The sequence below is a fragment of the Crocuta crocuta genome, unplaced genomic scaffold, assembly GCF_008692635.1.
Source record: "Crocuta crocuta isolate KB4526 unplaced genomic scaffold, BGI_CrCroc_1.0 scaffold179, whole genome shotgun sequence".
Taxonomy (NCBI): Eukaryota; Metazoa; Chordata; class Mammalia; order Carnivora; family Hyaenidae; genus Crocuta; species Crocuta crocuta.
The window spans coordinates 13,598,716-13,622,907 of NW_027551568.1; the positions used below are offsets into that span (position 1 = coordinate 13,598,716).

Here is a 24,192-nt window from a genome sequence, read left to right on the forward strand (position 1 = left end):
CCCCGGAGTTTACTCAAGCAAGCCATTCGGCGCTCCCACCGCCCGCGAAAATCCTGAGCGGGCGCGAGAGGCTCGGAGCCCGGCCAGAAACCAGCGTGCTAATGGAGCGGACTCGCAACGCCTCCCTTCTGACTTCGCGACGCGACTCAGGCCGCCTGGAGACTTCACTTCCCAGGCTCCGTTGCGCCGGGGTCCCGAAGCAGAGCTTGCCTCCGCGACGCGATGCCTGCCGGTCTTTGTAGTCCAGCAGGGACGGACACTCAGTCGTTTCCCACTTGGGCTTGCCGACTGGCCTCTGACTTCTTCGCGCTGTGCGGCGTGTGGGTTTAGCCTCCAACTCGCAATCAGGATGGCGCTGCCAGCGTCGCCGGGTCTGACCCAGCCGCCTTACCTTCTCTGAGCTCCTCGATAGAAGAGCGCTGGAAAGCGCCCGAGTTGTCTGCGCTTTTGTGCTTTAAGCTCTGGAAACTTTTGGGGGTCACTGTCATCCCGCCACCGCAGGAAGAGAGCGAACCGGTCTTTCGGCTGCATCAGAAATAACTGCCAAGTATCCAGAGAGAGATCCCACAGTGACTTCAGTTTCCAAGGCAAAGAGATCTCCGGAAGCTAGAGTATTTACAAGGATTGGGGGAAAGAGGCTTTTCATAGAAAATTATTTACGGGGGGGATTGGGTGTGGCTCGTGAAAACTCCAAAAGGGGAAACTGTTATGCTCCGCAAAATGTAAACTCCTGTAGGACAGCGACCCACTGGGACGTCTGTACCTTGACACCTCTCACTTCTCTGACGCTAGTACAGTGCATGGCACGGGATTTAGCATTTTACAAATGTTATGGAATAAATTCTATGCTGTGCTAGAGAAAATATTTCTTCTTCAGAGAGAGAGAAAACTTTTGATTGGATATAAACTCCAATGTCATTTTTTACTTTTGCACCAGGGTGACTGTGCATGAGTTTCTGTATATGCGCAGGGGTCAAGCCAAAGCTAAGACACCCAAAGTTTGCTGAGAAGCACTGTGTGTTACTGGAAATGTATGCACAAGTCTGAGGGAAATATGCTTTATTCTTCTTGGAAACTCTTATGCATTCTGAGTTCAGTTCCACCCTCCCTGTTTTGTGCCTTATCCTTATCCTTATAGGCTTGCTGGATTGCTTGCTTGCTTCCTTTTTTTTTTTTTTTTGAATAATGAAAAAGTGTTTCATTATTCATAACCTCTCAATAATGAAGAAGCAGTTTTACATTTTCACAAAGAAAAAAGAATGAAGTTTGAATTTCACAGTCACCCTTTCCAAAATTGTCACAGTTGAAGAAGCAAGTAAAATCACTAGTGAAGATGCTTCCGGAATGATCAGTGAATGGATTCAGTTACAGATTCCACTCATATTACAATTGCCCAGATGATCAGCCTTTGTAGCTTTCCTGGTCACTTTTACAGTAATCTACATTAGTTAGGATGGGCTAGGTTACAGTGCAGTAACAAAAAATCTAAAAATGTTGGTGACTTAAAACAACAAAAAATGATATTTCCTGCTTAACTGCCTGTTCATCGGGCCTGAGGGGTGGGAAGGGGAGGGAGAGAGGGTAGTGGGGAGGCTGTAGATGGTTCTCACCAAGCAACCAGATGACTAAAGGAGGCTCCAATCTCTAGAACGCCCCTGCTTGCACGATATACAGAAAGAACGTGAATGGCAAACTGGTTCTTGCTGAAAGTTATACAAGTCAATTCCACTCCCCATTTCATTGACAAAAGCAAATCATATGAGCAGACTGTCTTCAAAGGAGCAGGGAAATATAATTCTATTTTCCCAGAAGGAAGATAACCCAAGTTTACAGGTAAACTGCACCAATGATTACTACAATCCATTCTTCTAATCATCAACCTAATCACTCAACTTATGAGACAAAATACATTCCCTCCTATCACACATGAGACAATCTAAAATTTCCATTCAGTAAAGGCATTAATCTCAAAGTTCAACATCTCTGGGTGACTCTTGGTAGTCTCTTATTAAAACAAGATAAAGGTTCTCTTGTTAAAGATAAAGTATCTATCCTCCCTGTTTACACACACACACACACACACACACACACACACACACACACACATACACACCCTGAACGCATAGTGCTGGAATAGGAACAGAATAACCTTGGTAAACATTCCTATTTAGAAAGGGAAAGAATGGGAGAAACAAACACATGAATAGTTTGAGCAAATATTTTACCACAGCTAGCATGGATTGCCAACTTTCCAGCTTTTAACAATAGTTTCCTTGCCACCACCCACTGAGTTTCTAAATCACAGCTACAAATTTTAGATTTTCTGTCATCAATACCTCCTGGGTACCAGTTTCTACATTAGTTAGAATGGACTAGGTTATGCTTTAGTAACAGTAACCCAAAATCTCAGAGGTTTAATAAAAAGATCTATTTCTTTTTTCTTTTATTCAAGTTTGTATTTAAATTCTAGTTAACATGTATGGTAAAATTGGTTTCAGGTGTAGAATTTAGTGATTCATCACTTACATATAACACCCGGTGCTCATCACAACAAAGATTTATTTCTTACTTAAACTATCTGTTCTCCAAAAGTCAGTATCAGGGAGAATGGGGAGAACTGTTCCATGTCCATTAAGGGACTCAAGTTTATGAAGCCTCACCATTTGGAAGCACCCCAGTCACCATGACAAGAAAAATAAGATGCTGAATCACAGTCCAGCTTTTAAAAGCTTCTGCCAGAAGTGACATAGTTCCCTGGGTGAAGCAAATCATGTGGTCATGCCTAACTTCAAAGGAGAGATATATCAGATAGCTTTAAGGACATAACAAACCACTCCAAAACTTAATAGCTTAAAACTTCAACTATTCACTTAGCTCATGATTGTATAGAATGGCAATTTGTATTAGGCTCAGCCAGACACTTCTGCTGGCCTGGGCTGCACTTACTTAGGTATCTGTGATGATCCTCCTGTCAGCAAGGCAGCTCTGTTTCTGAGGGTGAGCTGACTATCAGCTTAGGACAAGAGAGCAATCAGGCCAGGTGTCCCTCATCATCAAGAGGCTAGCCCTGGCTTGTTCACATGGTGGCAGTCACAGTGTTCTAAGAACAGCAAGAGAGCAAGCCCCAATACACAAGTACTTTTTAAGTTTCAGCTTGAGTCCCATTTGCTCTACTTCCAATGGCTAAAGCAAATCATATAGCCAAGCCAAGCATCAGGATGGTAAAATAGATTTCATGTCTTAAGAAAAAGATCTGGAAGACAGATTGCAAAGGGGTATAGATAGGGGGAAGGAAATAATTTGTGGCCATTTTGCAGCCTTCTGCATATGGGAAAGTACATTGCTACCATGTTTCCCCAAAGAATGAGAAATGGAAAGATCAATGAACAGAACTAATGAATATCACTGCTGAAGAATTTCTGGGAGAAGGGAAGATCATGGCCATATGTAGTGAAATACATAAATGGAGCCGTCTTTGAAAGTCAGCTTGGGAGCACCTGGGTGGCTTAGTCGGTTAAGCGTCCGACTTTGGCTTTGGTCATGATCTCGTGGCTCGTGGGTTCGAGCCCCGCATCGGGCTCTGTGCTGATTGCCAGCTCAGAACCTGGAGCCTGTTTCAGAGTCTGTGACTCCCTCTCTCTCTGACCCTCCCCTGCTCACGCTGTCTCTCTCTCTCTCTCCTAGAAATAAATAAAACATTAAAAAAAATTAAAAAAAAAAAAGAAAGTCAGCTTGACTTAGAAGAACACAGAATTTTCCATGGCAAGTATCAGAGAATATAATAGTCCAATAACTTGACTTCAGGGTAAGCTCGAGGAACATAAAGATAGGAGTCTATCTGATTCACCCTTGTGTTCTCAGCATCTAGTGCTCTTCCAGGCACTTAATTGGTGCCTAACATTTTTGTATCGACTTGACAAATATTTAGGATATCCATAAAGCCAAGGATAAAGGGTCACATCCAAAATTATCTCCAACACTAAAATTCTAGTTACTCATAAAGTAATTTTTATAGAACAAAAGATACATGATATGAAAATGTTAAGGTTCTTTGGAAAGATGTTTTTGTACTTCTATCTCCTACATATATCATATCATTTATTTATTTTTTTTAAAACAGTTTTTAATGCTTATTTTTAAGAGAGATACAGACCATGAGCAGGGGAGGAGCACAGAGAGAGGGAGACACAGAATTGAAACAGGGTCCAGGCTCTGATCTGTCAGCACAGAGCCTGATATGGGGCTCAAACCCACGAACCGCGAGATCATGACCTGGGCCGAAGTCAGACGCTTAACCAACTGAGCCACCCAGGCGCCCCTCATTTATTTATTTCTGTGTAACAAACTAATCCATAACTTAGCGCTTAAAAGAGCAACCATGTGTTTCTGTTCAAAAGTCTACAGGTCAGATTGCAAGTTCTGATCTGGAGAGGCTCTGCTGATCTTGGCTGGAATTGCTAATGCTGGAAGCTGCCTGATCCGAAGTAGCCTCACTCTGGTCTGGAGTTTGGCTCTGTGTTTGCTGGGATAATGGGAATGACTGAGCCATGAGTACCATCATCCAGAGGCTGGCTAGAGCTTATTTACATAGTGGTGGCATCTGAAGCACAACATTAGAGGAAGCACTAATGTGCAAGTGTTTTCAAGTCTTTACTTCTGCTGCTTGCCACTCTCCTATTGGCCAAGGAAAATCACATGTCTGAGACTCAAATCTAGGAGAATACTAACAAATGGCATGGATATAGAAAGGTGTGAGCAAATTGGGGTCATTACTATAACCAAACCACCATAAATATCCATCCAAGTTCACCATTCTCTACCTAAAACTGATTACCACATTTATAGTTTTTATATAGTACCAAGTATAGATATAAACTACTAGCAAAATTAAAAGTTTCTTGATTTATGTGATCATTTGGCAGTCAATTCTTAATCTGGAATACATTTTAGTAGATGATAATGAAACCATACAAATTAATTGGAGTGGTTTGAAACACTCATGTTTTCATAGTAGAGAAATATAAAATTTACAGAGTGGTATGACAAGAGTCATGTTTTTTGAGATTCTAATAAAAAAATGAAAGTTATTCTTGTACTTAGCAACAAAAAGAAACAACCCAATATACTAAGAGGATTGTAAAATATCTACTGAATTGTGAATCATCAACATGTAACACAAACATAATATATATTTTCTAACTTAATAAAATGTAAACACTTTGTATGAATTAGATATTTGTAATTATAAGGTATAAATATTCAATGTCTTAATTAATTATAAAATGATTCATAATTCTGAGAAGCCATTTTTTGAGTAAATTTTATTAGCTGCTTTAAAAAATCACAACTTACTCTATTTCCTTTAGTTGTGAACTATAATGCACTGCACTGATCAGAGATGTAAAAATCAAAAACAAATTTGATCAACCAATTATTTAGGGCATGGAACATAGCCCCCTTCCAGAAAATTTCTAATCAGCCACATAATCATATTATGCTAAATTTTATGCAAACATCTTAGATTCATCCAGGTTTATGAGTCAAAGATTTCTCAGCATTCTTTTTCTCATAAGAGTATGGACTCCAAGGATACCATTATCTCAGATAGACATACTGGTGCACTTAATTTCAATTCTGCAGTTTAATAATTAGAGATAGCTAAAATGGATGAATAATTTTGTCTTCTTGATGCATTTCCAGATACCATCAACATATCTTTTGTACGTTTTGTAGGGAATGAAGATAAAATTTCGCAGCAGGAAATAAAAACTGAGGCAGTGGAAATAGTGATGCACTTCATTCCTTACACAGTAATGTCTATCCATTTCTTATTCCAAAACTGTTCTTAGTAGATACAAAAATGGGCATGATAGATGATCCAATATGGGTGCTATCTCAGATATTTTTTCTTGATGTTTTTTGTTTAGTTCCACCATTAGATATTTTTTAACCATTACTGTCACACCTTGTTACCATCTTTATATTAAATATATTTCCGTATGACACGATTTTCACTATATTAGGAAGACAGGGGCCCTCAATTGTCAGGATAACCAATACTGAAATTAGGGTAAGCATGTTTTCTAGTTTTTTTTTTTTAAAAACAAAATCATACATCTTTGAGCTTGGCATCTGAATTTAATACTATTTACCATCTATTTTTCTCTTGTATCCAGGCTGATGATAATTTCTAGTTTTTTTTCTTAAACCAAATCATACACGTTTGAGCTTGGCATCTGAATTTAATACTGTTTACCATCTATTTTTCTCTTGTATCCAGGCTGATGATAATAGGACCTGATCTATCATTACTCTTTTTGTGTCCACTTGAAACTACTCCCCCAGACTAACTCATTATTATCACTTTCATTTTCAGCCTTTTAATAATTTCAATGCATTATATGCTTAATGATGGCAATTTGAGCCAATTAAATCCAATTGCATAGTTTAGTATCAAAGTCAAATAAAAATGTTATCTATATCACCTAGACTATTATAGTTTAGAGAGAGTACAGATCATATAGGTCAATTTCCTATTGTTGCAGATAGAGAAATTGAGGCCCAGAGAAGATTAGCAATTTGTGTATGTCACACAGCTTATAAAGTAGCAGTACTCAAAAATAAAGATCAGATTTCCTAATTTCTAATTTTGACTTTTTACTGTAACAATGGCCATCATTTTTGAGCATTTATTCGCATTATTAATTCATTTAACCTTTCCCATAACTCATGCAATAAGTACTGTTATTTTTTTTTAAGTTTTTAAATGTTTATTTATTTTTGAGAGAGTGGGGGAAGAGCACAGAGAGTGAGATAGAGGATCCAAAGTGGGCTATGCGCTGACAGCAGAGAGCCTGATGCAGGGTTCAAACTCATGAACTTTGAGATCATGACCTGAGCCAAAGTGAAACACTTAACTGACAGAGCCATCCAGGTGCCCCAATACTGTTATTATTATTCCCATTTCTCAAAGAAAAAATTAGAAATTGGCTCAGCGACGTTAACTTATCCAACATCGCTCAGCTCGGTAGTGGTAGAACTAGAATTTCCATCTCTGTTGTTCCAAATTTACCAGTACTTTACACTGGCAAGCAGAAAAGAAGGTGATAAAGCTGCCTTGTAAGGAATCAGAAATTGAGAAACCTAGACTTTACCTGATTTTCATGTGGGACTACTGCTGATTTGGAAGAAGATAGTGACACAAACACAAAAGTATGATCCCCCAGTATTTCATATATTAATCATTCAGCCAAACTAGGCTTTCTGCTGCCCCCCATCTGACACTTATAAGCTGTTCTACTCTCATGGAACTTGCTCAGTACCTCCAAACTAAGTCCTAATTACTCCCTTCTGTTCTCTTGACGCATTTTATTTATACTTTTTCTCATGGGTATTAGCATATTCCTCCATGTATTTTAATTCTTTATGGATGTTTCTTATTGTTCCTCTCTACCACCTTGAAGATTGTGAAATCAAGGCCTGGGTATTCATCATTTCTGTATACCTGTATTCTAACACTTAGTTGGTACTAAAGAGACTTTTGTTGAATTGAAACAAAATGGTAACAAATTGGGATTTTTAGAAGAAAATATGAAAGATTTAAGACTTCTTACCCCCCCCCAGCCCACTATCATTCTCAAGCCCTACTCATAAATCCAAATTTATTTTTCATCCTTGATGTCAGGACAGTGGCAAAAGGAGATGGTGTGGTTGCATTTTACAGGGGTTATATTTGAAATCAAGGAATTAACACCCTTTGGCATTTCCACATGTTGAAACTCCTGATACAGAATAAATCATAATGTCTCATATGAATAAAGCTCATTTTACTTCTAAAATGCCTTAGGTAAGAGAAATATGAACAATTTACAAATTTGGAATTCTTTTTCCGTGCTGTTGACAAAAGCTAGGAACTGGTTTGCAGTTTCAGCATATAAAAAATATTTATTTTGATATGAAAATAGTACACAATGCAAATAAAGATGAGGGCCATGAAGATGCCCAGCAGTATAGCTACGAAGTGAAATCCAGTGGATTGAAGTTTATTTTAAAATATTACCATAAAGAAGTTTTATTTAAACAGTGAATAAGATAGTGGCCCATATTAATATCCACATAGGGAACAGATGTGAAATAAAGATAGAAAAAAAAAAGAAACTGTTAAATTGCCTAGGATTTACATTTATAAAGAAGAGATGAGAATAAATATGCGAAGTTGGTATATCGCTTTAGCACCATTTAACTTAGTAGTCAGTATGTCAAAATTGTATCATATTTGAAGATTTAAATTATAATGTAAGATGTAAATTATAATTAATAATCACTTACGCAACCATGGAAGGTAAAGAACAATCTAATATTATCCTGTTAGAGGCTTTCAAATTTAATAGGCAAAATGGCCTGATCTTATTCTTATGCACTAAAGTCATTAAGCTCTAAATCAGAAACTTGAAAGAAAAAGCAATCTAAATATAAAACTCATCAACTATGTTGAATATCATTGGTCTCCATGATCTTTCTCCATTGTCCCCAAGGAAATAGAGAATTACAAGCAGAGGTAGAGGTGAGAGACAGGGCGAAAAGCCTGGAATTTGTTGGAAGACTGTGTAAAAAGCTGTGATGACCACCTCCTCCTCTTGACTGCCTCCCCACCAGGTACAGCCAGGCTTTATCCCAACTTCTGCAAGAGATAGGAAATTTATTCTTTGGAGAAACTGGACTGGAAAGATTATGGATTTGAGGACAAGAAGTGTGATAGAAAAAGGGCCTAAAGTTGCAGACTAAACAGATTAAGTTTGCTAAATTCCCCCCACTCATTCCTACAATACTCATAACTTTGATTTGTACCTTTTAGCAGGAAACAGGAGATCCTTCTCAAGAGGAATTCAGAAGGATCACAGAAAAGACTTACAGATGCTGACATCTGAAAGTCTCCCCAATGAAAAACTGGCCTTCTGCCTGATCACACTTTATTGAAGTCCATCAGTCACAAGCCCACTCATGTACTCAGAGCAGCCAATAAATGTTTTAAGGGTTTCATTCATAAATATGCATTGGCTGCTAAAAGTCCTTAGACATTTAAGGAAAACATCCAACTTTTGAAAGAGTCCAAAACAAGCAGATAAAAACAATTCAGAGAAAAACGGAAAATTCAGGGAGTAGAAGAAAACTTCTAACTCATTATAATTAACATTCTCACAGAGATAAGAGAATATACCACATCATTAAAACAAGAATTACTTTGAAACATGATGCTATGGAAACGGAGAACAATGAGAAATCAAGAAAGAACTCTTGGAAATTAGAAATATGTCACAGAAAATTAGACAAAATTCAATAGAAGTGTTGAGATAGAATATTTCTGCAAAGTAGTGTTTAAAAAAAAGATACGGAGGGGCACCTGGGTGGCTCAATCGGTTGAACATCTGACTCTTGATTTCAGCTCAGGTCATGATCCTGGGGTCATGGGATCGAGCCTTGTGATGGCCTCTGAAAAATCTCAGATGGTAGTTTTAGTCGTAGAAGGGATTCAGGCACTCAAAAATAATCTGTTTCTGGGGTGCCTGGGAGTCTCAGTAGATTAAGTGCCCAGCTCTTGATTTTGGCTCAGGTCATGATCTCACAGTTTGTCAGATCCAGCTGAGCCCCAAATCAGGCTCTATGCTGACAGCATGGGGCCTGCTTAGTATTCTTTCTCTCCCTCCCTCTTTCCCCCTCCCCTGATCTCTCTCTCTAAAAATAAATAAACATTTTTTTAAAAAGAAGAGAAAAAGAAGTGATAGCTTGAAGAATTCTCACTTCTAAAAAGAATAATAATAATCTATTTCTGTCTCATTGCTCTTCTGTTGGTTGTTATCTGTTTTTAGATCAGATCTCCTCATATGCTGGCTAAGGTGGCCATGAGTAGTTATCAACTTAATCCTCCAGATTACCAAACACCTCTTTTTTAGTAGTTACTCCAAAATTTAGAGCTAATTTACTTTTAACCAACTTTTGTCAGTCTCCTGAGCTAATTATTGTGACCAATCGAATATTCTGATTGGCTAGGCCTGGCTGACATGACCAATTCTAGCATCATAAATCATCTTCATTCTAACCACGTGGACTCAGATTCAGGGAAATATGGTTCCTCAAAGGAAAACCAGGACACTATTAAGAGAAAAAGGGAACATAGATATCCAGACAGAAAAAAACAAATAGCTACTTTATTGAAAAAATTTTTACCTACTTTACCCTGACTTTTCATAGAGAAGCAAATATTCTCACAAATAAGTCTTTTCAGAACTGAAAACAGCATTTGCGAATGCTTGTTAAAAGTGACTTTGGGGCGCCTGGGCGGCTTAGTCGGTTAAGCGTCCGACTTTCGCTTAGGTCATGATCTCGCGGTTCGTGGGCTGGAGCCCCGCGTCGGGCTCTGTGCTGACTGCCAGCTCAGAGCCTGGAGCCTGTTTCAGTCTGTGACTCCTTCTCTCTCTGACCCTCCCCTGCTCATGCTGTCTCTCTCTCTCTCTCTCTCCTAGAAATAAATAAAACATTTTTTAAAAAATGTGGCCTTATTTTTTCTTGGGTGCTTGGGTGGCTCAGTTAGTTAAGCATTGACTCTTGATTTCGGCTCAGGTGAGACTGAGCCCAGGGTTAGGCTCCGCGCTGACAGCACAGAGCCTCCTTGGGATTCTTTCTCTCCTTCTCTCTCTGTTCCTCCCTCTCTCTCCCTCTTTCTCTCAAAACAAATAAATAAACTTTAAAACTGTGATTTTATTTTTCCTTATATTTCATCTGACCATTCTCATTTCTTAGCATGTAAATTATGAACCAGCTCTGTTCAATAGAAATATGAGACACAATGCAAGGCACATGAACAATTGTAAATTTTCTAGTAGCCACATTTAAAAAGTAAAAGTGAAATTAATTTTAAGAGTATATTTTATTTAGTCCAATACATAAAAGTTATTAATGAGGTATTTTATGTTCTTTATATATCCTAAATTTTTGAAATTCTATATGTATTTTACACTTGCAGCATATTTCAATTCAGATTAGCCATGTTTCATAGTTACATGTGGATAGAAGCTACCATACTGGACAGAACATTTCTAGACTGTGAAAGCTTTTATATTCTATTAAGTAGAGTCTTTATTTTCTCCCTCCCCCAACAAATTTCCTCCCTTAAAAACCTCTTTCCATTCTAGCCATCTTTTTTTCTCTAATAAAATGGTATAATGCCTCAAATAGGACAATGTTAATTTATTCACAGTCTTATGATTTGGAAAAGGGAATAAAAAGAAGTGTTCACATATTTTCTACTTTTCAAGAATAAGAGCTGAAATGACATGGCAAATTACACTGGTGCTTTCATTCAGCATGAGTTAAAGCAATATGAAACAGATGATCAGATCTTGATGACAATTACGGTACTATTTGGCAGGAAGAAGTGAAGAAAGAATCTGGCCTGGTATCATTAAATACCTGCCCAGGTAGGTTCTTCAAGGAATAGGGAGAGAGAAGAATCAAGTGGCCCACATGTAGCTAATGAAATAGTTGCATCATGCTGCTGAGAAAAACTCAATTGCTAAGATAGAATGCCTGATAGCACACCTCTATTCCCCAAAAGGGTCTGGTTTGCACATACTCACTTTTGAGAATAAGCCTTCAGATGTGCTCTTTATGCATTTAAAAAGCAGACTCTTGTTCTATTATGAATCCCTTGATCTGTCCGAGGGTTTATTTTGCCACTTTAAAGATTATGCAAAACTTAACTGCCAAACCAGCATTTTCTTTAAATCATTGGTTGTAAAGCACTCTAAGTTAAGATAGATTTTTTAAAAATGAAATAAAATAAAAAACCCTCCAAAATGTCAACTACTTTGGGATGGATTTCTCATGACTTTCTGAGTTCAAACAAAACTGCGGTACAGTTGGCTCTTCAACAATGCAGGGGTCTGGGGTGTCGACCCCCCCGCACCATGGAAAATCCAAGTATAACTTTTGGCTACCCAAAAACTACTAGCCTATTGTGGTCCAGAAGCCTTACAGATAACATGTACAGTTGATGAACATGTATTTTGTATGTTATATGTATCATATACTGTATTTTTACAATAAAGAATGCTAGAGAAAAGAACATGTTTATAAAATCATAAGGAAGGGAAACTATTTTTACAGTACTGTATTTATTTTTAAAAATTCATGTGTAAGTAGACCCATGCAGTTCAGACCCATGCTGTTCAAGGGTCAACTGTAAATATAAAAATGTGACAGAATTTCACTTTGCATACTTACTATGGCTGGAATTTATATACAGCTACAAAAGTACTGTTCATTTTTCACAGAAATATCTTAAACAACTTGCATTTGTATAAAGTGGGTGATTTGATTTTAAAATGTCAGTATTTAAGATACACACACACCTTATCATAAAATACATCTTTTAGTCAGAAAGCAATACCTCACACATGAAAATCCCACAAACATTTTGGGCACCCAACATCTATCAAATGCTACTACACAAGGGGGTGTGTCTTCAGTGATAAGCCACAGAATCTGTTTTTGTAACTACAACCTAAGTGTATAGTGTTTCTTGTGCAGTATTTGTACGCTTGCCTTTTAGAAATTACATTTTGATTTCCTGTTGAAGACCATTACTTCTCCTATTCCCAATTTATCTGCTTCGTATGGGGTTGACTCCATCCTCTGTGGACAGGTGACCCAGGACTGGCCAATCAGAACATGGTGTTCCCCTGGCATAGCAATTGGCCGAAGTATAGTCACATTACCTGTCCAAGGCTGATGAGACACAGTGAGGTTTGGGAGAGACCCTTTTACCCGAGATGTGCTACACGCATCTATCAGTTAACTACTTTGTGTTTGAGAGCAAAGCCAACACCAAGGAACAGAGCTCACAAAAGTCCTATACAGAGCTCTGTCTAAAACCAGTTACCTCGGACAATCAAATGAAAACACAAGAATAAACCAATGGAGGCAATTAGTTGGGGAGGGGAAGGGGAATGTTGAAGTTTAGGAAAGGAAGCATTTCAGCCAGATAATGTGAGACTAAAGGCAGACAGAGCATGATGAATGGGGGAAAAACCTCAAACAATTAGTCTGGGGAGAATAGAAAGTGACACTAAGAGAGTTATCAGAGAGTTATTGGAGAGAGTTATAAGAGAGAAAGTCATCTTATCTCCCATGTTAAAGAACATAGCAAAGGCGGTGCAAGGAACACTGACAAGGTTATATTTTTATTTGAGACAGAATACTCTAGAAGCATTGCAGGATGTGTTGGAGGGTACTAGAAGCAAGAAAAATACTTAGAAGACTTTACCATAATCTATTCAAGTGCTAATAAGGTTTAGAAATAGGCAGTGATGGAGAGAAAGCAAAGGAGACATGAAATTCTCATTTATTTATTTTATTCAATTGGAGTTCAAATTTGTTTTTGTTCAAGTAATATATATGTGTGTGTGTGTGTGTGTGTGTATATATACACACACTTCAGGGTAAATTAGTATTGAGTGTTTTTTTTTAATGAAAAAAAAAGTCTGTTTTACCCTTCCTTAATCCCAGTTCTGTTCCCCCAAAGAAAACTACTTTTAACTTTTGACTGTTAATATTAATATTTATTCTTGTGGTCAATCAGGGCTGCCATATTCATTTGTACCCTGTGGAATTTGCATGACTCTGTGTGGCAGCCTTCAATTAGGGCCACATCTCTAACTAATCTCTACCTACCACTATTTCTTAATGTCAATTTTAGATACTATCAACAGTGTCCCTTTCCCCCCTCCTCTTATCTTTCATCACAGTTATATCACTATTTTAATATATGCTTTTAAATACATTTATGATTGTTTTGGACTGAAATGTGTTCTGCCAAAATCTATATGTTGAAGTCCAAACCCCCTGTATCTTGGAACATGAATGTATTTGGAGACAGGGTCCTTAAAAGAGGTGATTAAGTTAAAATGACAGACCCCGGTGTACTGATTAGAAGAGGAAATTTGGACACAAAGAGACACTGGTAATGTGCACAAAGAGGAAAGACCATATGAGGACATGGTGAGAAAATGGCCGTCTGCAAGCCAAGGAGATAAGGCTCAGAATGAAATAAATTCTGCCCACCCCTCGATCTCAGACTTCGAGCTCTGAAACTATGGGAAAATATATATCTGTTGTTTAAACCTGTGGTATTTTGTTATGGCAGTTCTAGGAAATCAATACAGGGATTAAGCTTTAAAATATATATAATATACTTTTATTGCTTGTTTCAACAAACAGTATGTTTGATTCTCTCTCAAGATGAAGGTTTTTAGCATACTTACCATGGTCCTTCCTCCATTTGTCCCCTTCAGTTCCTACTTTTCATCATCTGTATTTTTACATCAAATTTGATAACATTTACAATCTGTTCTGTGATCATATTTAAATCTTCTGTGTTCTACAGGTTGATCCTAAAAATCTGTGATCAAAATAAGTTGTCCACATGTTATGACCATGTTCACTGAATAGTCAAGGAGTTTATTTTTTATTTTCCTAAGTGTATTTCTCTCTTTCTCCTTCCTCCATCCGTGTTTCCTTCTCTCTGCCTCTTTCAGCTTGACAGGCTTATGGGTTTTCTGGGATCAGGTAACCTTGGCTTGATGTTGCAGCTCAGGTTTATATGTGTTCTCTGCATGTTTCATTTCAGAGTCTGTGGCTGCTTGGGGCCTGGTCTTATCATGAAGATGGCAAAAGTACATGAGAACAAGCAAAAAAACCCATAACATTTGTATCCTATTCTTGTGCCACATTGGCTTATAGTCCATCGGTCAAATCAAGTCACAGAGTCAAGTTCAAAGTCAATGGGATGGGATGCATGTTCTGCCCATGATGGCCTTTGGAGAGATTGTGGGAGGGAAAGAAGAATTTTGAGCCAATCACACAATCTATCGCAGGCACCAAGGGCTATGGTCAACTGTCGTTAATTTTCCCTAGATTATTTGCTTAATTCCTTTAGAGAGGAGCAATACAGCTTTTGTTTTTCCAGGCAAACACTTGGATTTTGTTAAAGGTCATATATTTTTTCCATTAAAAAAGTTTTTATTTTTAAAAAAATTTTTTATTTTTTATAGTTTCATATATATTTTTTAAAAAGCTCACATATGTAGAATAATAAAACAATAACGTCTAATAGTGTTTTACAGAAAGCAAGCACTCAGTAAATATTTGAATGAGTAAGTAAATGAATGAATGAGTGGATGAAAAATCTAGTTTTTTAAAAAGAAGCACTTGGAAGCATAGGGAAGTTTAAAAAAATTTATCTTTTTCTTTCCCAGATAAATGAGACAGTTTCAGGGTTATACATGGAAATGTGCCTTAAATGTATTGACTCTTCTAATAACTGAAGCTGTTCAGTGGATATGTTTCATTTTCATCTTTTTAAAAATATTTTTAAAAATGTTTATTTACTTTGAGACAGAAAGAGAGAGTGCGCACGCTGGCAAGCTGGGGAGGGGCAGAGAAAGAGGGAGAGAGAATCCCGGCAGGCTCTATGCTGTGAGCTGTAAGTACAGACCCTGATGGGAGGCTCCATCCCATAGGCCATGAGATCATGACCTGAGCTGAAATCAAGAATCGGCTGCTCAACCAACTGAGCCACCCGGCACTCCTCATTTTCAACTTTAAAATATATGGAAAACTAGTTTAAAATTGTTTGCTTTGCTAAAAAAAATACTGCCATACAGGATAATTTGCTTGAAAATTTTAGAATTTCATGGTATAGATGCATTAGAATTCAAATGGAAAATATTTCATATCATGAAAGTTCCAAAAAACACATTTTTACCAACCATCTCACTTTAATGAAAAAGGACAAGCTTGAAATATATGGGAAAACCCAACCATAAAGGTGACTCTTCCCAATCCATATAAAACTACGTCTACAAGCTTCAATTCAAGCCTGGTTTTGCAAACATTCTAGAATTAGAATGTACTTGCATAATAACTTTCTTTTCTAAAAAGTTCAAAAAAATTATTATTAACTAGTAAATTTTATCAAAAATAACTTACTTGAGGGGCAGCTGTATGGCTCAGTTGGTTAAGCATCCAACTTTAGCTCAGGTCATGATCTCATGGTTTGCGGATTGGAGCCTGATTTAGATTCTGTGTCTCCTTCTCTCTCTGCCCCCACTCTGCTTCTGCTCTGTCTCCCTCTCAAAAGTAAATAAACATGAAAAAAATAAAATTATAAAAAACAAAGATATCTTAAGTTTTTTGGCAAAGATGAAAAATAAAAAATTCATTTGGGCCAGCACCATATATTCTATTCATGAAATGAGGTCAACAGAATGGCTGCTTTAATAGCCTTGGTTTGATTTCTTTCTGAAAGTGTTCTTATGATAAAATTATGAATTTGGTATTTCAGTAATCTTTGTAATGTTAGTGGGAATGCAGGTTTTTACTGAAGTGGTAGAGTATCCACTCAAAAGTCTATAGTTTGGCTTTACTGACTTGCTTATTTTATATTTAAATACTCTGTTCTGTCTGCAGATGGGATCTAGTGTTATAGTACTTCTATATTCATGGTCTGAATATACCTCATTGTCCCTTTGGCCACTAATATCTTTGTATTTCAACCAGTTATTTTTTCCCCCAGAGTGCCTATGATAGACATAGAAAGATCATACAATTGGGTAAAGAAAATTTTATTTTGTAAAATTTTCAACACTTTGCAGGAGTGAGGAAAATTTTTGTTGTCATGGAATATTTTAGGGTAAGGAAGCTTCTAATCTTGCCAGTCATTGTCTGGCAAAATGTATTTGTGACAGCCATTAGTATCTAATCACTGGATTTATTTTGCAAAGTAGCTCTATGTAGTATGCAGCAAGGAAACTTTGTGTGAAGTCTAACTTCTAAGCTTAAAGAAATGATTCCACAATAGACTTTTTGTGCCAACTCAGGTACGAAATCAGCTATATTCACTGATTGTGTAAAGAGGGCTTCCTTGAATTTATTACAACTTCTGCCTTGGAGTAACAGACTTTCATCCAACTGGGGAGAAGAAAGGAAGAAGCAGGGGGAAAGGTATCTGCTATGCTGACAGTAAACAGGGTTTTTGGGTTTGTTTGTTCATTTGCTTTATGTTCTCTGTTTATCATCTCACCTGACAAAGTTAAGAAGGTATTAGGCATGTGTGTTAGTTTCCTAGAGCTGCTATAACAAAGCACCACACGTGAATGTATTTCCCATAGGCCTGAAGGCCAGAAGTCAGAAATCAAGCCTTCAGGCCATTCTCTGTGTGAAGTCTGTGGCAGGATTCTTCCTGACCTCCCCCAGCTTCTGGTGACTTGCTGGCAATCTTTGGCGATCCGGCTTGCAGCTGCGTCACTCCAATCTCTCCCTTTATTGTCACCTGGCATTGTTCCTGTGTGTTTCTGTCTTTGCATGGTTGCCTTCTTATAAATACACAAGTCATTTTGGATCATGGCTCACCCTGCTTTACTGTGACCTCATCTTAACTATTTACATCTGCAATGACCCCTTTTAACAATACGGTCACATTCTAAAGTGCTGGCAGTTAGGACTTCAGTGTGTTCTTTTTGTGGCAGATGGAGGTGGAGGTATGCGATTCAATCCATAACAGGCTATAAAGCAGAGGATGGACTTGAGCACAGAAGAGAGACTTGTCAGGAAAGGGCCTCCATTAGCCTATATGGAGACCAAGATTTAGGAAAGGTGCTCCCTCTGAGGTGGGCACCGTACACGCCACAACTCACAGTTGGAGACAGACTATGAGCTAGATTTCAGCTCCTCTTATCCAGCCATCAGAGTGGCTTTCTGCAGTGCACAAAGAACCCAAACTAACAGTGGTTCTGAGGCTGGAAGTAGGTGCTGATGGTGCCATGTGGGCAATGAGAACGCTGGCAAGGACAAGCTGATGAAAATGGAATATCTGGTGGAGATGGAGCTGAGTAGGGAGAGAGGATGGCATCCGTTGACTCATTCCACCAATATTTGTTGAGTATCTGCTACATACGAGGTGTTCTGAAGGTGCTTGACATACAGCCCAGAACATACCAGAGTAGACATCTTCCCTGCCCTTAGGAACTTACAGTCTAGTGTATACAGAAGATGAACAAGAAGACAGCAAGCACATTATTGCAAATTGGGGAAATGTTCTAAAAGAAACAAAGTAATGTAATGAAGAAAAAAAATAATGTAATGAGAGCAAAAAATAATTTTCTTTTTTCTGTTTTGGTACAGAGTGATCAGGATAATACCTCAAAGTGACATTTTAATGGAGGCCTAAGGGATAAGATTTAGAGGTGAGATTGGTTAAAGCTGGGTCAGATGGGGTGGGATGCAAAAGACACCTAACCTAAAAATTCCTGGGCTCATTGATTTTACATTTCTTTGTATCTTTTTCAATTTAACCTTTGAATATTACTTCTATTTCCTTCCTGTAAGTAATAGAATTCATTATTTTGCTAAGAGTTTTTAGTAGACTCATTGGAAATAAGTTCACACATACAGCTGGATTTAGCATTATCAATTGTTCAGAATTTGCAGCAATTGTGAAATATACACGTTATAATATCGGGATTTTATTTCCTGTGAGAGCTGGTCCAAGTTTCCCATGAGGTCCAATGATTCTTCCAGAACTAGAAAGAGTTGCCAAAATCTCTGATGCAAAACTGAAGTTGTACACAATGAAATATTATTCAGCCATAAAAAAAGAAGGAAACCCCTTGCCATTTGGGACAACATGGATGTGCCTTGAAGGCGATGCAAAGTGAAATAAGTCAGACAAAGACAAATATTGTACAATCTGATATGTGGAATCTAAAAACAAACAAAAGCCCCAAGCTCAATGATACAGAGAACAGACTGTTGGTTGCCAGAGGTGGGGGTGAAATGAGTGAAGGGAATTTAAAAGTAGAAACTTCCAGTTATAAAATAAGTCATCAGGATGTAAGATACACCATGACGACTGTAGTCCATAATCCTGGATTGCATGTTTAAAAGTTGCTGACAGCAGATTTTAAAAGTTCTTTTCATAAGAAAAAAAATTCTATAACTATGTACGGTGATGGATGTTAACTGGACTTATTGTGGTGATCATGGCACAGTGTATACAAATCATTATGTTGTACATCTGAAAATAATACAATATGTCAATTATATCTCAATTAAAAAAAAACTGAGGATGGATTTCTGCTTGGTATGTTCACACAAAGTTCCCCATACCTTGGAGTCCAGCACTGGTCTCAGTCATTCCACACAGGATACGGGGAACCAAAATAGTTAAAATGAAATTTGTGTTTACTGCATCCCCTCCCAGTTTTGTGTCATTATATGCAGTGCAAAATGCAACAAGGAAGATAGGCTTATTTTAAAATAGTCAATATGAGTTGCCAATAGGCTTTAAATTCAGATATACTTTTTCTGTGCTCAAATACTACTAGCAAAAAAATTAAAAAGATTTGAAGTACCAGCAATTAAAAAATAAGGAATTAAATATAAACATTGGCCGAGTTTATGGCCACAGGGATTTTATGGCTGAAAGATACAAAGAATACTCTAGGCTGGTCCTTATAACTGATTAGCTCTCACTCAGTGTCACTTTCTCAGATAATCTGGGACTCACTGAGTAATCTGTCATCTCAGTCACTCTTCTGTTGTTCTATTTTCTTTTCTTCACAGCACTTGTCAGTGTCCCAAATTATTATATTATATATTTATGGCCTGATCCCGTAGAGTTAAACTCAAGCTACATGGAGGCAGGACCTTATTTGTATCTATGGCCGTATCCACAGCACCTAGAATATGGCACATAGTAAATGTTCAATAAATACCGGAGACTAACTAGAATTCAGGAATAAAGAAACACTCCTACTGACAAAAGCACTAATAGGTTACTTACTCAAGAGTGGCCAAATATTTTCTACATTAAATGAGTCTTCTGAGAAAGTTATTATGTTATATAAGCCATTTATATTTAACTAATTCATTTAAAGTATTACTGTGTACAATTTTATACAATTATACCATTTAGGAGAGCCTGATTTTCCATTCTTCTCAAGTTCAAATGATTATTTGTAGATTGTGTGTCCGTGAAAACTAAATTTCTTCTTACATTCAGTAGATATTCCCTAGTAACCACATTGCTTTACACAGCACATATAGTAAGAATAGTAATAGTGTTATTAGTCATAACAATAGTTAACATTTATTGAGCACTTACTACATGAAAGACACTGTTTTAAGTGTTTTTATAGATTATCTCATGTACATTTCACCACAACTGTATAACTTACTCACTGTTACTCAGTAAATGACAGAGCCAGATTTGAAACCAAGAAAATCTAATTCCTGAACTTACCTTCATAACTTCATTCATACACTAACTCCAGGAATATATGCTCCAGAAACAAATTGTTATTATAAAACAATTAAGCCAATTATTTAACGTATAATTAATATTAAGTGAGTGTTCTTCAAATCTCATGTGTGTAAGTTATGCTTTTTTTTTTTTAAGTTATGCATCTTTGAAAGACTTTGGTTGTTGCATTTTTTTTAAGGATTAAGATAAGGATTAAGGATTAAGATCATGACCAAATCTTGGAAGACAATTCTAGAGTAATTATCTCAAAAATGCCTTGCACAATGAAAGAATGACTAGAATGGGATATAGTTTCTTTTCTTAGAGTTTCTTTATTTGCAAGTAGCAGAAACCCACACAAAAACAGCTTAACATAAGGGGCAATTTATCTGAAATAAACAAAAATATCTTGAAGAAATCCAAATACACAAAGTAGAACTGTGTTTGGTAAATCTAAAAGCAGGATTTGACAAGTGATTAAAATTTACTCTTTCTCTTTTTTCCTCTGGAGGCACAAAGTCAATTATAATTTGCATCATTACTTCTCATTCCAACTCCCTTTTTAGTTTTTTTTTTTTTTTCTATTTTTCTATGCACATGGTGATGGGAGGAGGGGAAAAGATGATGATCAAAACCTGGAGTCCTGCCTCCAGTATACAAGCTCAACACCTGCACATAGCTGGTGTGTGCTCGTTATTCCAGGCTGTCAATTACAAATACCCAATAGGGAGAGGTCCTTAGGCCACCTTGTCTAATTGACTGTGGTTGGGTAACAGAGCTGACCTAGTACAAGGGACCTATACTTTGGATGAAATCGAATGCGCTTGGGAGAAGTCCTCACAGAAGAGGAGCAGGAATTGAGCATATGTTCTAGAATTATCTGACAACATTGGGAGAGATGGCCATGATTAAAAGTAAAAGTTCTTGAATGTAGGTTCATTATTTTGTAATATTAAAAACAGGAGACTTTTAAAACTATAATTTATTGTCAAATTGGTTTCCATATAACACCCAGTGTTCATCTCAACAAGTGCCCTCCTCCAGCCCATCATCCCCTTTCCCCTCTCCCCCACCCCCCATCCACCCTCAGTTTGTTCTCAGTATTTAAGAGTCTCATGGTTTGCCTACCTAAATACAGGAGAATTTGTATCATGGCATTCCAAATTAGAGAATTCAGCAATATAACCGATTTAAAAAATAAAAATCAATCAATCCATTTTCCATATTACCAGGAAAAATTACTGAGAAAAAGAAAAATACGCAATTCACAAAGCTACAGGAAATAGACAGAAGAGTAATGTTAACAAAAAAGTATAATATCTAGAAAAGTACAAATCTCTGTTGGGAGATAATAAACAGAAGACAGAGAGAGATAAACCATATTCATAGATGAGATGGCTGTAGTAGACACAATTTTGTGAGGCATGCAGAAGTAAGTGGTTAATCAAGACTGGGCCTAATATAGTACTTCATTTCCCTTGTTAGGGGAGCTGGTATAAAAGTATCAAACCAAACTGTCAGAAAACCATCCCAGGTTTAAAAAACTGAACCTAGGAAAGTTATTCCACTATCTTTCAGGACTTGCTGAAAGAATAAATTTGGGACAGCATGCACTGTATCCCTAGACAATGTATTATTCAATTTTGCTTGTTTATGAACTTTATAAAATATCATACTCAATGTAACCTTCTGTGGCTTTCCTCCCTCCCCACCCCCACCAAGGTTGTTAACATTATATTCCTACTTACTGTCGTATATAGCTTTTGTTCATTCCGTTTTACTGCTACATTATAATCCAGTATGTCAACATATTGTAATTTATCAAACCTTCTGTTATTGGATATTTTTGTTAGATCCACTATTTTTGCTTCTAGAAACAACACTGACATGAATATTTTTAAATATGTTTCCTTGTTTCTCTAGGATATATACCTAGGAGTTAAATGACTGGCTTGTAGGGATGTGAATGACCAACTTTATAAGATAATGCTGAATTCTTTTTTAAAGTAATTGCACCAAGTTGTATTCTCACTAGCAACATTCTGGTCAGTATTTGTTATTGTTGTCTTTTCTAATTTCTGTTACTCTAGAAGGTATATCATATACTTCATTGTGGTCTTAGTTTATATTTCTCTGCTATTAACGGAGTTGAGGACATTTTCATGTTTATTGGACTCTTAGCTTTCCTTTGTAGTACAATGATTGTCCCATATATTTTGGAAAATTTTCTATTGAGTTGATTTGACTTTTTCTTATTGAGTCAGAGAGTTCTTGATGTATCCTGGTAACTAAAATTTGCCAGTTATTTGTGTTACGGTCATCCTCAATAGTTTGTGGTTTGTCTTGTCACTCATTTTATGGTGTCTTTTGATGAAAAGTAGTTCATAATCTTATTATAGTAGAATTTGTAAGCTTTTCTGTAATAGTTTGCATTTCATTTAAGAAATCATTTGCTTTTCCAAGGTCATAAGATATTCTCCTATATTTTCCTCTAAAAGTTTTAAAGTTTTACGATCACATACATGTTTTTAATTCATTAGAATTTGATTTTTATATATGGCATAAGGTAGGGATTTGATTTTGCTTTTACTTTTTCCATGTGGAGTATCAGCTGTCTCAGCATCATTCGTTTATATGAAGAGTTGTCTCTGTCAGATATTGAGATTCTATACATGCATGGTTCTGGGTTTTTTTCACACTCTCTGTTCCATTGGCCTATTTGTTCATCTTTGTGTTCATAAGACACTGTTTTAATTAAGATAACTTCATAATAAATCTTGATAAGCATTTTCCCACACTTTGTTTTTCTTCTTCAGATGTTTGGGCCTTCTGTATACAAAATTTAGTATCAGCTTGCGAAGTTTTTGGAAGAAAATCTGTTGGGATTGAGAAAAATTTCTTATTACAAAAAATTTCAAATGTACATAAAAACAAAGATAATGGTATAGTTTATTCATTTGCTATTGGAGAAAATTATTTTTTTTATGGAGTGTGGCAGCTAAATCCAGAAAGATATGTGTTAGTTTGCTGGGATACAAAACACCCACAAACTTGAGTGGCTTAAACTATTGCCTAAAGTTTGGAGTCTAGATGTCTGAGATTAAGGTGATGGCAATCTTTGGCATTCATTAAAGAGAGTGTTCTCTCTGTGTCTTCATGTGGTCTTCCTTCTGTATGTATCTCTCTTTATATGATTTTCTTTTTATAAGGACAATAGTCATGTAGATCATATTAGACCCTTCTCGAGTATTACCTCATCTTAACTAATTACCTCATAATGACCCTATTTCCAAGTAAGGTCACATTTTGAGGGATTAGGACTTTAACATATGATTGGGGGGGAGGAGGCATAATTCGACCCATAACAGTTTGAAACCACGGTGGGGAAGGCCTTGGAAAAGATTTTGTATTTGTCCTGTGGGAAGATTTTGAAAGTTTTTGAACAGAGCAGCCATATGATTAAAGAGATATTTCAGAAAAACAAAAAAGGATATTATAGCAGTGTTTTACCAGAGGGTTGTGGTTGAAAGCTAACTTAAAAGTCATTTTTGGGGGGGGACCCACAGATGGGAAGTCTAGAGAATCAGACTGGACAAACACAGGATCAAGTACACTCCAGAGTCTAGGTAGAAGGAATTACTGTACAGAACTCTTATAATGTCTCACCTGAAATAAATTAGATATGACCATTTTTAGTCTTTGTGTTATATCTGGTCAATATCTATATTCCAAGAGGAAGCATGTGATGATCTATCTTGGGTCATGGATCAGCTATTGCATTGGAAATCAGGTCACCTTGATTAACAGTCCCAGATGTGGTAAAGGAGAGTTAATTA

General features: G+C 36.9%; 1 protein-coding gene across 1 annotated transcript in view; it reads right to left on the bottom strand.

Moving 5' to 3' along the window:
- Window positions 1-488, bottom strand: part of LCORL (ligand dependent nuclear receptor corepressor like) — a 151,789-nt gene extending 151,301 nt beyond the window's left edge. The window contains exons 1-2 of the mRNA XM_077750465.1: window positions 392-488; window positions 134-309 (exon numbers count right to left, since the gene is read on the bottom strand). Of these exons, the coding sequence (XP_077606591.1) occupies window positions 134-309; window positions 392-488 (273 nt within the window). The remainder of the gene's footprint in view (window positions 1-133; window positions 310-391) is intronic.
- Window positions 489-24,192: the final 23,704 nt, after the last annotated feature.